At 38.2% G+C, this 16,211-nt stretch overlaps 1 protein-coding gene across 1 annotated transcript in view; it reads left to right on the top strand.

Moving 5' to 3' along the window:
- The window catches only part of NYAP2 (neuronal tyrosine-phosphorylated phosphoinositide-3-kinase adaptor 2), a 312,055-nt gene that overhangs the window by 227,492 nt on the left and 68,352 nt on the right, over positions 1 to 16,211 (top strand). Inside the window, exon 6 of the mRNA XM_055573610.1 lies at positions 7,324 to 7,533. Coding sequence (XP_055429585.1) covers positions 7,324 to 7,533 — 210 coding nt within the window. The remainder of the gene's footprint in view (positions 1 to 7,323; positions 7,534 to 16,211) is intronic.

Consider the following 16,211-nt stretch of genomic DNA (forward strand, 5'->3'; position numbering starts at 1 on the left):
CTTATGTCTCCCCAAGAAAACAGTGTTTACTGGTCATATTTACAAATAAATATTTATTTACTCAGACAGATTACTTATTTTCTGGTCTACCATTAGCAAGTCAATAAAAAACATGTATGCATTAACAAAAAATAATAATTTTTACTATAGGAATTAACTTTTGTTTGTCAGTGAGGGTTATTGGTTCTTGCCATAGTCCATGTGCTGGCTGAGTTTGGAAAGGTTGGTGGGGAGGCTGAGTCATGGTCTAAGATAGGGTTACATCTGGGACTTACACGCTAATAAGTCCTGAGTGAAGAAACAGGGATGCATTCATTCATCCCCTTGATTTTCATTGATGTCTATTCGATATTAAGTACCAACATGAAAGATGTAGTCTTTAGTCCTAAGAAGTTTATGGTCTGCTGGGAAAATCATATGTGTAAATTAGTAATTACATGACCTTTCCAACCTAAAAAAACAACTTTGGAGAGATGACAAAACTGTCCATTTTAAACCATTGTGGTTCCCCAGACAGCCATAGGTAACGGTCCATCAGAACAAATTGTTTTCTTTGTCTCTAGAGCTTGAAAGGGGTTTTTAGGTGGTGGAAATCTGTAAGAATCTTTAGTGCTATGTCACTGTTGAGAGAGTGAATGTTGATGAGAAAGAGTGAACAAAGATTCAGGGAAAACTCAGTGTCTGGTGGGCAGCAGATCTGGGGGAAGGCCTTGACACCCATCCAGGGAGCCATGTGGCTGCAAGTGGCCCAGGGCAGAAAAGAGAGAGAAATGAATTAGAAGCTGGAGAGACAAAGATACGCTCAGAGACAACATAAAGTAAAAGTGAAAGTGAAGTCACTCAGTTGTGTCCAACTCTTTGTGACCCCATGAACTGTACCCTACCAGGCTCCTCCATCCATGGAATTTTCCAGTCAAAAGTACTGGAGTGGGTTGCCATTAGACAACATAAGCAGCAGAGAAATGGGAAAACTTTGAGAAAGGACTTCAGAGTTAGCAGCATGAAGAGTGATGGACTGACATCCTATAGAGAATATGTTGGTCATAAAATGATGACTCCTGATCTTTTAACCTTATTTATCAGTCTTCAACCAAAACACTGTAAAACGTTTAAGACAATAATATGTAAAACATGCAGTCTGAAAGATCAATGCAATGCATTAATATGTGCTTTTATATAGCAAGATGAGATTTCAGTGTGAGAATCAGATGTTTAGATCAATAGTCAACACCCCATGATAGAGGATGAGCAATTTCTCTGTGGTTGACTTCTTGCTACATGCTGGAGCTTAACTGTTCTTTCAACTAAACTGAAAGAACTTAGTTTCCACATAAAAATGTACCACTGTACTTAAGATTCATTTTGTTTAGGAAAGTTTGTTACTAAAATCAATTTTGTTTTCAATAGGTGTTAAGAAAACACTGAGAGATATGGATATGGATAAACACATCCTTATTCCTCTGAATAGATTTCTTTGGGTTTCAGTATTTCTTAGTCTAATTGTCTACTTTTCATTTGTCTCTGGTCAACAGCTATTTTAAAGATTTGTTTTTATTTTATTTAGGAAATGCATTTTGTAGGAAGCTGCTCTTGAACATCAATGGCAAACCTGGTTTCAGTTCAGTTCAGTCGCCCAGTTGTGTCCGACTCTTTGTGACCCCATGCATCGCAGCATGCCAGGCCTCCCTGTTCATCACCAACTCCTGGAGTTCACTCAAACTCATGTCCATAGAGTCAGTGATGCCATCCAGCCATCTCATCCTTTGTCGTCCCCTTTTCCTTCTGCCCCCAATCCCTCCTAGCATCAGGGTCTTTTCCAATGAGTCAACTCTTTGCATGAGGTGGCCAAAGTATTGGAGTTTCAGCTTCAGCATTAGTCCTCCCAACGAACACCCAGGACTGATCTCCTTTAGAATGGACTGGTTGGATCTCCTTGCAGTCCAAGGGACTCTCAAGAGTCTTCTCCAACACCACAGTTCAAAAGCATCAATTCTTTGGCACTCAGCTTTCTTCACAGTCCAACTCTCACATCCATACATGACCACTGGAAAAACCATAGCCTTGACTAGATGTACCTTTGTAGGCAATGTAATGTCTCTGCTTTTGAATATGCTTTCTATGTTGGTCATAACTTTTCTTCCAAGGAGTAAGTGTCTTTTAATTTCATAGCTGCAATCACCACCTGGTTTACTCTCCAGTAAAATGCTCAATAGTACATTTATGATTTTCCTACTGATTTTTTCAGATATGCCTTCTACTTATATATGAAGGTACAGGAGCACAAGACTGAGTAGTATGATTTCTGCACGTTTTTTGTTCAGGTTTCCCTAAATATACCTGCCAAAGTTCACTAAAGTCTAACTTCTCGGACTTGAAAACAAAGAAAGGAAAAAAAAGAACCCTTTTTGTTCCCAAAGCTGTACTGGGCTTTTATTTAGTTGAGGTTTGAGAGCAAAGTGACACTTCCCTGGTGCCTGTAAGTGAGTAATTTGAATGAGAACAAAGAAACTGAGACTGGTATAGGGGGAGAAGCTTGACATACATCCTCAGCCTTTCATATTTAAAATAGTATCCGAACCTGTAGCAACAGTATTGAACCCAGTGATAAATTAGAGCATTTTTTTTTAAGTTGGTTAGTTTCAATTCCAGTGGTAGAAGACTGTGTGTGTATGTGTGTGCGCCCGCGTGCGCACGAGAGAGGGGGAGAGAGAGAGAGAGAGAGAAGAAAAAATTTTAACTGCTTAATGATGGCAGGGGAATAAAACTTAGAAAGTGATAATAAGGCAAACATCCCAACATTAAGTTTGAAATCTGGAAGAGAAAGCGAGGTGAAACAGATGGGTCATTAGGTTCTGAGGCTGTGACATTTGGAAGCCAGTCACATTTTCTTTGAAACTGTGAATAAACAGCTTGGAAATAGTCTAGGATGTTCTTTTCTGATACTCGTTTTATTCCATTTGACTCAGGGCACAGAAAAGCAATTGTTAGTTAAATTGTCTTGCTGTAATTAATTGCTGGGATGTATTAGTTTGAAAATATTTTTTTCTTATATTTGATTTCAGTATAACTGGGACTTAAGCTTATAAATGGGTCCAGGGATCTTTCTGAGGTTGTTTTATGGAACTGCCCTCCTGGTTTACATTCTGTCTCATAGAATTATATTTTTGACAACTGTTTATACAACTTCATAGCATCTTGACTCTGGAAGGGACCTCAGTAATGTGGAAATTAGTGAAGACCAACAAATGAGAACACACGGGGCTATTTATTCAGACTTTGCTGTAGCAAGGCAGTCAGCCACCAGGATGGGCAGAGACTCAAGGCAGGGAGAAAGTGCAAAGCTTTATAGTGGGAAAACGGACTACTTCAGGTATGCCCCCAGTGGAGGCAGTTGGCATAGGTGAGTTGCAGGCAACCTAACCTAGAAACAGGGTTGTTTCGTTGCTAAGTCCTGTCCTACTTTTTGTGACCCCATGGACTGTAGCCCGCCAGGCTCCTCTCTCCATGGGATTTCCCAGGCAAGATCACTGGAATGGGTTGCCATTTCCTTCTGCAGGGGATCTTCCCGACCCAGGGATCAAACCCATGTCTTCTGCATTAGCAGGTGGATATCTACCACTGAGCCATCTGGGAAGCCCAGAAGCAGGGTATCTTATGTTATTGTTAGGGGAACATATTTGACTTTCTCTGGTCCTGTGTTAAAAGCAGGGATAAAAGCTGCAGAAGCTGACAGTTTTTAATCAAATCCTGTCTGTTTTGGGCCAATTCTTACACAGGTTGCAGTTTGCTAGAGATAGCAGTCAAAAGTCTCTACAAGTCTGACTTATGCATTGCAGGTTAGCTTTTTAGACTGATTACTGTAGATGATCAGCTAGAATTCTATTTTTATATGTGGTCTGGCAAGTTTACATCTGTATCTTCAGTCTCTCAGTGATTATCCAAAACAAATGTAGAAAGAATAAATAAATTCATGAAGGACAAATTGCCGCAGTTTTTTTTTTTAATGAATACTCTGTTTAATATGTGTGGCCCTGTTTCATTTTTAAAATATTAAAAATGTAGGATATGATTAGATCCTTCAAATTAAATTGGGAAAGTTAGGCAGGGCTGGTCTTACGTCCATTTTGTAGTTAAGCAAAGCAGAGATCCAAGAGAAAAAGCCAAGGGCTCAGTGTCATGGGTCACCAGCCATGTGGCCACAGTGGCTAAGGATTCCAGCTAGGCCTCTCAGATCCCTCTCCCAGCTGCTTACTGTATTACAAACTATTCTATCTCTGCCCCACAGATTCAAATCACAGGGAACCAAAATATGACATTTGTCTTATCACACTGCTGGAAGATGATGAGTGTTTGAACTTCCGTGCAAAGAAAACAAAATACAGATTCTCTGAACCTATTCTGTCACTGTTCATTATACTCTTTCTCAAAGATTCTTTATTTGAATTAAACTTTCAACCTGGCAAACTTTACAGCTTGTGATTGTCAGGTAATTAGACTTTTGAAAATACCGTTAGCTCTGTGCCACTTGAATACATTTGTATCAATCACCAGATCCCCGTCTTCCATTAGGAATGTTGTATTTCCTATACACATTGAAAAGATGCCAGAGGATTTAGGAAAACTACTCCATAAATGAGTTAATCACATACCCACTGAGCAATATGCTAAGAGCTAGAGGCACCAATGGAAAAAAAAAAGCAAAAATCAACACTCAGATCCTACCTTTAAAGAACTCAGGGCCTTTTAAGAAGAACAAGTACACAGAAAAAAAGTGATACAAGACAATGTCAGTACAGAGATGTTATCCCACCATGGGCTATATATGGGGTAGGGTGGCTTCAAACGATACTTAAACTGAGTAAAGATGACTGAGGAAAGAGTTCTCCGATGAAAGGAAAGGATATAAGGGTTTTTCAATGCAGGTGAGGTAGGAGATAGTAGCTATGGAAACCAGCATTGTTTTTGTTGGAGAGGGAGTAGAGAGGAAGAAGCTACAGCTAATTTATTGATGTTTCTTTTGAATACAGTGTTCAAGTAGGAAGTGAAAAAGTTAAAAAGGCAAAGAGTGAGATGGAGAATCATGCAGGTCATAGGGATCTTAGACATACTTCTGTAACAGGAAGCTTCTGGAAGGATTTTAGCCAGGGATACATTATGAATAGATTTGCATTTTTTGTTTTTGTTTTTTGTCTTTAAATACTTATCTATATGTACTACAGAATGACTATCACATCAGTTCTCTGAAATAACATTATTCTGAATGTAGCAAGCTGGTATCACTCCTAAACCATATTTATTTACTACATATGCTCTTTTAAAAATTAGGAAGTGATTATATTTTTAAAAAAATTTCCCATAGGCTATTTTTTAAAAAATTGAAGAGTAGTTTATTTACAATGTTGTGTTAGTTTTAGATGTACAGCAGAGTCATTCAGTTTTATATATGTATATACATTCTATACATAGAAATTTATATATGTATATATAATTTATATCCATATATACATTTATATATGTATATACATTTCTATATATAGAAATACAAATGTATAGAAATGTATATATATATGTATAGAAATATATATGTATAAAAATGTTTATATACATTTCTATGTATAGAAATGTATATATATTATATATAGATGCATTTCTATATTTGTTGTTTAGTCGTTAAGTCATGTCTGACTCTTCTGCAACCCCATGGTGGACTGTAGCTCACCAAGCTCCTCTGCCCATGGGGTTTCCCAGGCAAGAATACTGGAGTAGGTTTTCATGTCCTTCTCCATGGGAATCTTCCCAACCCAGGGATCAAACCCACGTCTCTTGTATTGGCAGGTTTTTACCAGTGGACCATCAGGGAAGCCATACATATGTAATATCTATCTATCTATCTCTTCATATATATATTCTTTTCAGATTCTCTTCCTTTATAGATTTTTACAAAATATTGATATAATCCCCTGTGCTATCTGGTACGTCCTTGTTGGTATCTATTTTATATATAACAGATATAATGTGTATAATATTATAGTACTATATAGTGTCTATCTGTTAATTCCAAACTCTATGTGCTTTTAAATACTAATGTACATGACTTACAGAATGGCTATCACATCTAGTCCCTGAAAAAACACTTGATCAAATTTGCATTTTACACAGATCACTTTGGCAGTATATGGAGCTTATTTTTGGGGAAGTCAAAGACAGAGTCAAGGAGGTAAGTTTGGTGATGATTAGAGCTTGAACCAGAACAGCTGAGATAGACATGATAGAAAGAGCAACAGAAGGTAAAACAAGATATTCGCAGATAAAATCTGTAGAATATGCAGACTGATGGATTGGAGAGTAGCAGTTAAAAAAGAGATAGATAAGTTTCTAGGTTGGATGGTTGGCAGAACAGAAGGAATCATTAGTTTAGTTAGAAATGGTGTCAGCACAGTATGTGAAATGTTAAATCTGTTTTATCTAAGGGACATCCAGATGGAGCATCCAGTAGGCAGTTGGATGAAAAAGTCTACAGCTCAGGAGAATGGTCCAGCCTTCCCATAAACTATTTAGAAACCACCAGCCTCAAACAATTGCTAGTAGAATCCTGGAGGATAAAAGCATAGAAAGAATATATTCTTTCAAGTTGTGACTGTATTTTTTAGTCAACACAACCCAAATGGAAGGGACACTTGGAGGAAGAGAAGGTGTGAATGACACAGAAAAGGTGTTAGACAACACACCACAGAAAAATGGCCATCAGTGACGCCAAGAGAATTGAAAATATCAATAAGAGAGTAATACGCAGATTAATCTGGTTACTCTCTTATTGTAATGATGTAAAGAGAGTGGCTTAAAAGTGTCTTCTAAATTTGCCAACTAAAAGGCACTAGGTGATTTTAGCAAAAGCACTTTGTAGTAGAGTGGCTGGGCTAAATTTATGTCACAGGTGGGTATCAGAATGAATGGAAGATGAGAATGTAAAGAGAAGGACTGTAAAAGTGCTTTTTATGAAGTTTCCTTGAAGATTTGCACCAGGGAGGAGTTACTGAAGAATACACAAGGTTCATTGAGGTTCTTCATCCTAAAGGTATAACTGTTTCTCACTGATGATAACCTGCAAAGCTTGGAAAAATGGGCCCGTGTGATGTGTCCCTGATTTATTTAAATGTTATCATCTCCAACACACCTAAGTTTCCAAAAATACATTAAAATATTTTATAAAATGTTAAATATTTTCTAGAAATTAGAAAAACATTAAATATTCTTTAATTTTTAAAGGAATCTGGGGAGGATGTGACTTTTGTTTAAGAGAATATATTTCTGGTTAATACACAGAATCCACAGAGGAGCTGAAGGTTCGGAGCCACAGCACGGAGCCAATACCAAAGTTGGACAGCAAAGAGAGAGGCCATCATGGGGCATCGTCCTCCAGAGAGCCTATCAAAGCTCAGGAATGGGATGGGACCCCTGGACCACCTGTGGTCACCAGCAGACTGGGAAGATGCTCCGTGAGCCCCACTTTACTAGCAGGAAACCACAGCTCAGGTAAGAAAGAGAGTAATCCCCCAAATGGTAAGTCCTCGTGTCTCTAGAAACTGTTTTTATGCAATTATCCCTTAGAAAATCATAACCGCAGGTATCTCTGTCTCTACTCATAGAGACAGTGTAAGTAGCCCTTCGCACAAAAGGAGGGAACAGTATGTGGTACACTCCAGGGAACATTCATCACATGGATGATGGAGAAGTGAATGGTGCTTTTCAGAGCTGTACAATGCAGCAACCCTGACAATTCCAACAATCTGTACTATATTTCTTAACAAAACAAAACAAAACAAAAAACACTAGGGGCTCATCTAAAGCAGTTTTCATCTTATAAAGTCAAAGTAATTTAGAGTTTATGCCTCCTTTGCTTTAAAAAAGATTTTAGACTACTGGGAAAAATGAATAGGAAGTAACATGGAGAATAAAAATGTAGCAAAGATGATTGGAAGGCAATAGAGTACATATTATAAGACATCTGATGTCATAAGATGAAGACAGTGGTCATTGGGCAAGGTACTATGTTTCCATATAAGTTGAAAGAGTTACAAAATTATAATTTAATACATCTCAAATTCACAAGTTGCAGTTAAAATCTGAAATGCAGTTTTGCCATGTTAATTGTTGTTTAGTCGCTAAGTCCTATCTGACTCTGCAACCTTGTGGACTGCAGCAATATTAATAGATAAATATTATTAAACAACATTTTTAAAAACACAGAATATATGTGCTTTGAATTGATTGACCGACATGGTGGATTCACAGAGAACTGTCAACTGAAATAAAGAAAAATCAGGCAGACGCCTGTAGTTTTCAGCTTTCTATTCTTTAAGAGTGTTAGGACTCTGAAAGAAAAGACCAGTCCTTTAATGTTCTTTTCAACTCTGATAGTCATCTTGGAAAGCAATTAGCGTGAATTTAGCCTGGGGTCTCTGACTGTCATGCACAAGTTAAAATTGGAACAGGATGGATGATATATGTATTGGGAAAAGGATGCTTCCAGAACATTAGCCAGGCGAGGCAGAACAATAGCTTCCTCAGACTTAAATGTAACTAAAAGCTTTGGTGCTATTGCCATATCACATATCATATGGGTCATCAACTTGATAGCGTGAGTTCAAATTTCAGAGAAGGAACATGTGAATTTAGTAGAAATCTAAAAATAGATGTTTGATCATAAAATATAGATATCTATAGGTATATGAGAAGATATCTGTTCATTTTGTCATGAAGAAGAAAAACATAGGAAACAAATGGAATTTTGTAGGATAAAAGCCACTCCCAAAGAAGGTTGACATCACTATTCTATTGGGAATTGTGATTCATTTTAGTTAACTTATTAGTGTATTATTAAGGTATATTTTTGGTTATTTTGTTATTAGTATATTAGTTGTATTGTTTTTAGTTATTTGGTTATTAATATATTAGTATCAATAATGTTTTTAATTATTAGTATATTTTTAGTGATTAAGTTTGTGCCACTATCAAAAAAAAAAAAAATGTATAGTATTTGCTCCTGTTGTGACCACAGATATTTTATAAAATCCAGAAGCATTAGCTGAATGTTTATTATGTAACAGCCACTATTTGAGGATCTGTGAATGAAAGACATCTTCAAAACTAATACAATTATGTAAAGTTTAAAAATAAAATAAAATTAAAAAAAAAAAAACGAAAGACATCTTCATATTTGGGGCCTCAAATGCAAGTGCAGGACAGATGAGTGGATCATTGCAATAGAATGTATTGTATACACTTCACTCACTATTATATAACAGCCACTGTTTGAGGATCTGTGAGTACAGTAATGAGTAAGACATCTTCATATTTGGGGCCTCAAAGGCAAGTGCAGGACAGATGAGTGGACCATTGCAATAGAATGTATTGTATACAAATAATATGCAAACCTAGTAGGGAGAAATAAGCTAATTTTTCTTGGGAGGATGTGATTTCAGGGAAAACAATGAGAGGATTTTGGTGTATAGATGAAATCATCATTGCTTACAGAGGTAACACTTTGAGCTAGAGCTTGAACTATCAGAAACCTGCTCACCAGGAGGACACAGAAGAAATGTCTGCCTTCTAAATGAAAATCTGAAATACTGTAGGATGGACTCTAGCATGTTTGGTGTGACGATTTACAGAAGATTTACTGAAAAAACCGCAAGTAGGTTGGGACCAGATAGCAAGAATTGTGAAGGGCCTTGTGCATTAAAGCAGAAATTCTTTCAGTCACAGAGTACCAATTAACAGTGGCTAAAAAGGAAATTCAGAGAAGGCAATGGCACCCCACTCCAGTACTCTTGCCTGGAAAATCACATGGACAGAGGAGCCTGGTAGGCTGCAGTCCATGGGGTTGCTAGGAGTCGGACACGACTGAGCGACTTCACTTTCACTTTTCACTTTGATGCATTGGAGAACGAATTGGCAACCCACTCCAGTGTTCTTGCCGGGAGAAACCCAGGGACGAGGAAGCCTGGTGGGCTGCCGTTTATGGGGTCGCACAGAGTCGGACACGACTGAAGCGACTTAGCAAAAAGGAAATTCTTTGGAAGGAATGATGCTAAAGCTGAAACTCCAGTACTTTGGCCACCTCATGTGAAGAGTTGACTCATTGGAAAAGACTCTGATGCTGGGAGGGATTGGGGCAGGAGGAGAAGGGGACGACAGAGGATGAGATGGCTGGATGGCATCACTGACTCGATGGACGTGAGTCTGAGTGAACTCCGGGAGTTGGTGATGGACAGGGAGGCCTGGTGCGCTGCGATTCATGGGGTCGCAAAGAGTCGGACACCACTGAGTGACTGAACTGAACTCAAAGTAACCCTGGCTTCTGTTAAGACTCCATAGCCTGGAGCTGGAGGTAGGCGGTTTCAAGAGTATCATAACTGTTTAGTGATATCACCGAGGGCTGAGAAACTTTCTGTCCTATAACTCTCCTCTTTTGCTACCCTGGATGGTACCTTTGTGATCACAAGCTGAGGAGATGGTTCTGAGTATCATGTTCCAGCAGACTCTCTTTTTGATCTACTTGGGCAAATCTGGGAAGCATTCTCTAGATCAATCACTGAGTGAAGAGGAAGGGACTTCCACGAGCTTATAGAGGGCCTTTCTTTCCCTTACATAAAGAGACCTCTGCTTTATACCTGAAGATGAAATCAACAGTCTATTTGCAGGGAGTGTAGCATAAGCAATGGACAGTTATCTGTCCCATTGTGGTTAGGTTTGGCACATTATGTGGTGGACTTTTGTAGTCATTTGTATATTTTTAAGATAGATAAAATATAAATTTAGTTTTCATCATGAAAAGCCCAATGATAATACCAAGGCTTCAAGCATAGTCAGCGTTGTTACTGAGTCCAAGCTTGTACTGCTCACTGCATGACAAGTCAATAAATTGAGAGATGAGTTGTTGGGGCAAGGAACAGTGATTTTACTTGTAAAATCATCAGACTCAGAAGATGGTGGACTGGTGTCCCAAAGAACCATCTTCCCAAAGTTAGAATTCTGGCTTTTTTTATTCTGAAAAGGGAAGGAGTGTGGCTGGATGCTGCCAGCTTCCTGGTGCCAGAATCCTTTGTACTTGCAGCTGTCCAGATAGGTCTGGTAACGTGTTCCTGCAAACCTCCAATAGGATAAGTGTTATTTTCTGTTCTGTAACTTTTTACCTTTGTATGAATGGGAAGCTATTATCAGATACTTGAAAATGTCCTATCTTGTATATATATTTCAGGCTATAGGCAAACTTGGCTTCCTGGGTGGCACTAGTGGTAAAGAACCTGCCTGCCAAAGCCAGAGACATAAGAGACCTGGGTTGGATCCCTGGATCAGGAAGATCTTCTGCAGAAGGGAATAGCAACCCACTCCAGTATTCTTGCCTGGAGAATTCCATGGACAGAGGAACCTGGGGGGCTACAGTCCATAGAGTCACAAAGAGTCAGACATGACTGAAGTGACTTAGCACCGAATATGTTTACCTCATAGGCAAAATTAGTTTACAAAAGGTGCAGAATTAGCATGACTGAGTACAGGCGACAGAACAGAGAATAGAGCTAAAGGAATAGATCCAACAAGGAGTCAGGTTTGCTCTTCTCCGTTACAACATGAGGTGTGGAGCAAGGTTAAGGTGGGAAAGCCAGTATTCACATTTTGATGATGTTAATTTGGAAATGCTCTGGGTCGTCTAACTGAGAAGTTAGCATACAGTTGGAATTGTACGTCTAGAGCTAAAGAGATTTAGTGATGTTAGAGAATGAGACTAGGGCTTTCTGACATGGCTGGTACCATAAAACTGGATGATTCTAATCTAGGAGGGCAGGAAACTGAGATTAGAAGGAGCCTGAAACTGTACCCTGGGGAGTCCAAACATTTCTAAGTGTAGGCAGAGAAGAAGCACCTGTGAAACAAATGGAAACAAAACCATCAAATAATACACAAATGAAGTTTTACTGAACACAGTATGTTGCATAAAAATGGGTAAACTGTAATATGTCTTTGACACTCTGACACAATTCTTCTACGAGATTCAGAGTGTAAACTGAATTTATAATGTGCTTTCACTTTCTTCAACTGAAAACTCCTGAAGCATCTCTTTCAGTTGATGGCACCTAAAAATCTCCTCTTCTAGGTCCTTAAGCTCTGTTTGTAGAGTGATAAGTTGACTACTGGCCAGGAGAAATAGCACAAATAGCTTTCGTTTTGCACACTCTCCATATTAGATTATGAAGGAAGTAAATAAAGTGGAAGAAAAGATTTTTGTTACAATTTTGATAAAGACATTTTTGTATCTATTTTATAAGAAATGTGAAATGCAGGGGCAAATATAGAGTTACATATACAGTGTCCATGCCAATTAGGGCTTCTTCAGTGATACTGAAACATATTAGCATGATATAATCCTTGAAAAAACATTACAAGTATTGAACTTTTAGAAGTCCCTGCCTCCCAAATACTGGGTTAGCCCAAAAGTTCATTTGGGTTTCCATAAGCTGTTACAGAACAAACGTTTTGGCCAGCCCCATAGATCATTGAAATTCTATCTGTCAAGCCTACTCATATTCCAATTTTGAGAGGAAAAGTGAAAGTTGCTCAGTCATGTCCAGCACTTTGCTACCCCATAGACTATATAGTCCATGGAATTCTCCAGGCCAGAATACTAAGAAGAATAGGAAAATATTTGTTATGTTGGTAGTTCTAACTTTTCTAAAAAGAAAGGACCTAAAATGTGCCAATTCTATATTAGAAAAGGGTATATTTCCACTAGCAAGGAGAGGTTTACTATTTGAATTATAAAGTTCACTCACTTTTGGGGTTTTAAACAAATGGGACACTCCTTAAAGAATCACCTCCATCAGTGAGATGACCTTCATCCAGACTAGGTAAATAGCTATGTGAACAGAACATGTTGGACTTGCTATTTTGGAACAGAAGAGAGTGACTCAGTATTTACGCTTTATCCCTCTTCTCCTCACACTTCCTCTTCATTTTTGTATCCTTGACATGGGACCACTGGATGAGGAATATTCCTGCACTACACTAGAACTGCAAGTGATAACCCTCCTCCCTAAACGAGGAATCACACAGCTCCACACCTGACACCCAAAAGGAATGCAAATCCCACCAGTTCCAACTTTAAATTCTCCCTCTCTGTGTCAGTCAACTTTCTGCCTCTGGTTCTTTCTCGCTCTCTCTCACTGACACACACACATAGATACACACACACACACACACACATATGCACACAAAGACACAAACTGCTACCAGTCACAGACTATTTGCTTTAACAGACGTAGTTTAGCCACTTGAAATGGTTGTTCTTAACAGCTCTTCTGAGGGATGAAGGAAATGCTGAAGTAAAGCAGATGAGTGTATCAGGAGATCTCAGTTCTAATTACTGGTGCTACTGTTTGCTGTGGCATTTTTTTCAAGTCACTGTTGTTTAGTAAATCAGAAATTCTGCAGAGGGGAGAGTCTTGCGGGTAGTGGAGAACTGGGACCCCAGTGCTCACAAAAACAATGAGCAAAAGTAGAAATTATACCAGTATATATTATATTAACAGCAATTTAGATTTCAAAAACTAAATCCATCAACAAGTAGTTTCTAAGCTTGTATCCATCTCTGCTACGTTTTGTGGGAGACAAGCACATACACACATTATAGGGTATATAAAACATAAACATGGTCCCTGCCACTCTACAACATTACTATGCTTCTTTTTGACACAAAACTATTGAACGTAAATTAATTAGATTATAATTTAGCATATTATTTTTCTTATTGTCTCTACTTTTAAAATTCAGAGATCAAAAAATGAGGGCAAGCTAGAAAAAGGATGGAGGGATTAATGAGAGACATTGAGTCTTTAAATAGGATTGTATCAGGTCTTTTGAAAAAATCATTTATTATTATTATTAATTGAGTAGAAATCTAGAATGAGGACTTTCTACATGGGATGAAGAAGATAAGTAGCACATCAGACTTCTCTGTCCATCACCATCTCTCAGAGCTTGCTCAAACTCATATCTACTGAGTCAGTGATGCCATCCAACCATCTCATCCTCTGTTGTCCCCTTCTCCTCCTGCCTTCAATCTTTCCCAGCATTAGGATCTCGTCCAATGAGTCAGCTCTTCTCATTAGGTGGCCAATGAGTTGGAATTTCAGCTTCAGCATCAGTCCTTCCAATGAATATTCAGGGTTGATTTCCTTTAGGACTGAATGGTTTGATCTCCTTACAGTCCAAGGGACTTTCAAGAGTCTTCTCCAGCATCACAATTCAAAAGCATCAATTATTTGGTGCTCAGTCTTCTTTATGGTCCAACTCTCACATGCATATGTTACTAATGGAAAAATTATAGTTTTGATTATACAGACCTTTGTCGGCAAAGTGATGTCTCTGCCCTTTTAATGCGCTTGTCATAGCTTTCCTTCCAAGGATCAAGTGTCCTTTTCTACTCTACTTCATATTCTAATCATGTTTTTGAAGACTGGAAAGATCATAAAGATGTGAGTGTTTTAGCCAAAGGTCTAATAGTGTATAGGATATCTGGGAAGAAGATTTGTCAGAATGGGAACCATGTAATATAAGCAACTGAAAACTAGGATTCAAGAAAGGGAACTATATACAATTGAACCCAAGAGTGTAGTCTTTGAAAATTGATGATTAGTTGATTTATAAGAAAGATGCTTTCCTCTTGATGTTCTGAAACACACTTTACTTGATAACCTGGGATAACTGGTAACTTTGCTGATAAACCTCCAGGCAACCATAACTGAAAAATATTTCTATCCAGAAAGTCTTATGTGCACAAGTTCAGAGAAAGAAAAACACGTGAGAAGCATGCATTGGGCTGCAGAACTGAGGATAGTGGAATGGTATTTATGACAATAATTCCTGGAAAACCATAATAAATCAATGTGGTCTTCCCTCTTTGTTTATGTAAGCCATGCTTTACAGTGGTGTTAATAAATTAATATTTTGGTGTTAATAACATGTAACACTGCTATGCCCCAGTTTATCTTTATAGAAAAGATAAGGGGAATCTCACCATGTAGGTTGTTATGAGAATTAAACTCAGAAATGTATAAGCAGGTCTGGTACAAATCTGACTTGTAATAGCTAGGAGACCACGGTTTATTGTGTTCCCATTCAGTTTTATTAGAAAGATCTCCAATTCTTTTTTTTCTAGGACAAAACCTGAGTATTTCCTTTGGAAAGCTCAACTCATTGCAAATATAAGGTTTTCTTGAGTCACACAGAATATAATTGGCTATAGGACCACTACTAATAGGAACACGACCACAACATCCTGTCTTTCATTTATTTGTGTATTTCTGACAAAGACTGTAAGTCAATGTAAAGGCCATTTTTGGATTCTCTTGAGTCTGAATTTATGAAATCTGGAGAAAGTATCAGGTACAGGCTTTAAAATTTACTTGCTGTATTATATACAGCTATCAAAAAGTCATCTTAAACTCTCATAGTGTTTCTTTTCTGCTTCGTAGCAATGAATGAAATTTAAATACACAGGTTAGTAAGGACATGGGAATCACAAGAAAACACTGATATACACAAAGTTACACATTTCTTTAATAAATACTCAACTTGACATTCATTCATCTGTTAATTCAGTCATTCATTCCCTTTGTGTATATTTAACAAACACTTATTCAGCATCTACTCTGTGATATTCAGGGACTAGGTTCTGGGGGTGCAGGGTAAGTGGGGTAGACCTGATCTCCCCCTTCCAGAGCTCATGTTCTAACAGGAAAGATGGAGAGTAAAGTTTAACAGATTCTTATAAATGATATGAGGGGGAAATTCTGGGCACAGTTCAGTTCAGTTCAGTTCAGGCACTCATTCGTGTCCGACTCTGCGACCCCACGGACTGCAGCATGCCAGCCTTCTTGTCCATCACCGACTACCAGAGCTTGCTCAAACTCATGTCCACTGAATCAGTGATGTCATCCAACCATCTCATCCTCTGTCGTCCCCTTCTCCTCCTGCCTTCAATCTTTCCTAGAATCAGGGTCTTTTCTAGGATCTTTTCTGGGCACAGTCACATGATTTATTCATCTAAAAGGGAATGTAATTCAGACAGGCTTCCTTGAGAAAGTGATATTAAATTTGGTACTAGCATGATGAGTAAGAACTAGGCACATAAGAGGGGATAAAGTGCTCTGTGC

This window comes from Bubalus kerabau, chromosome 3 (assembly GCF_029407905.1).
Source record: "Bubalus kerabau isolate K-KA32 ecotype Philippines breed swamp buffalo chromosome 3, PCC_UOA_SB_1v2, whole genome shotgun sequence".
Taxonomy (NCBI): domain Eukaryota; kingdom Metazoa; phylum Chordata; class Mammalia; order Artiodactyla; family Bovidae; genus Bubalus; species Bubalus kerabau.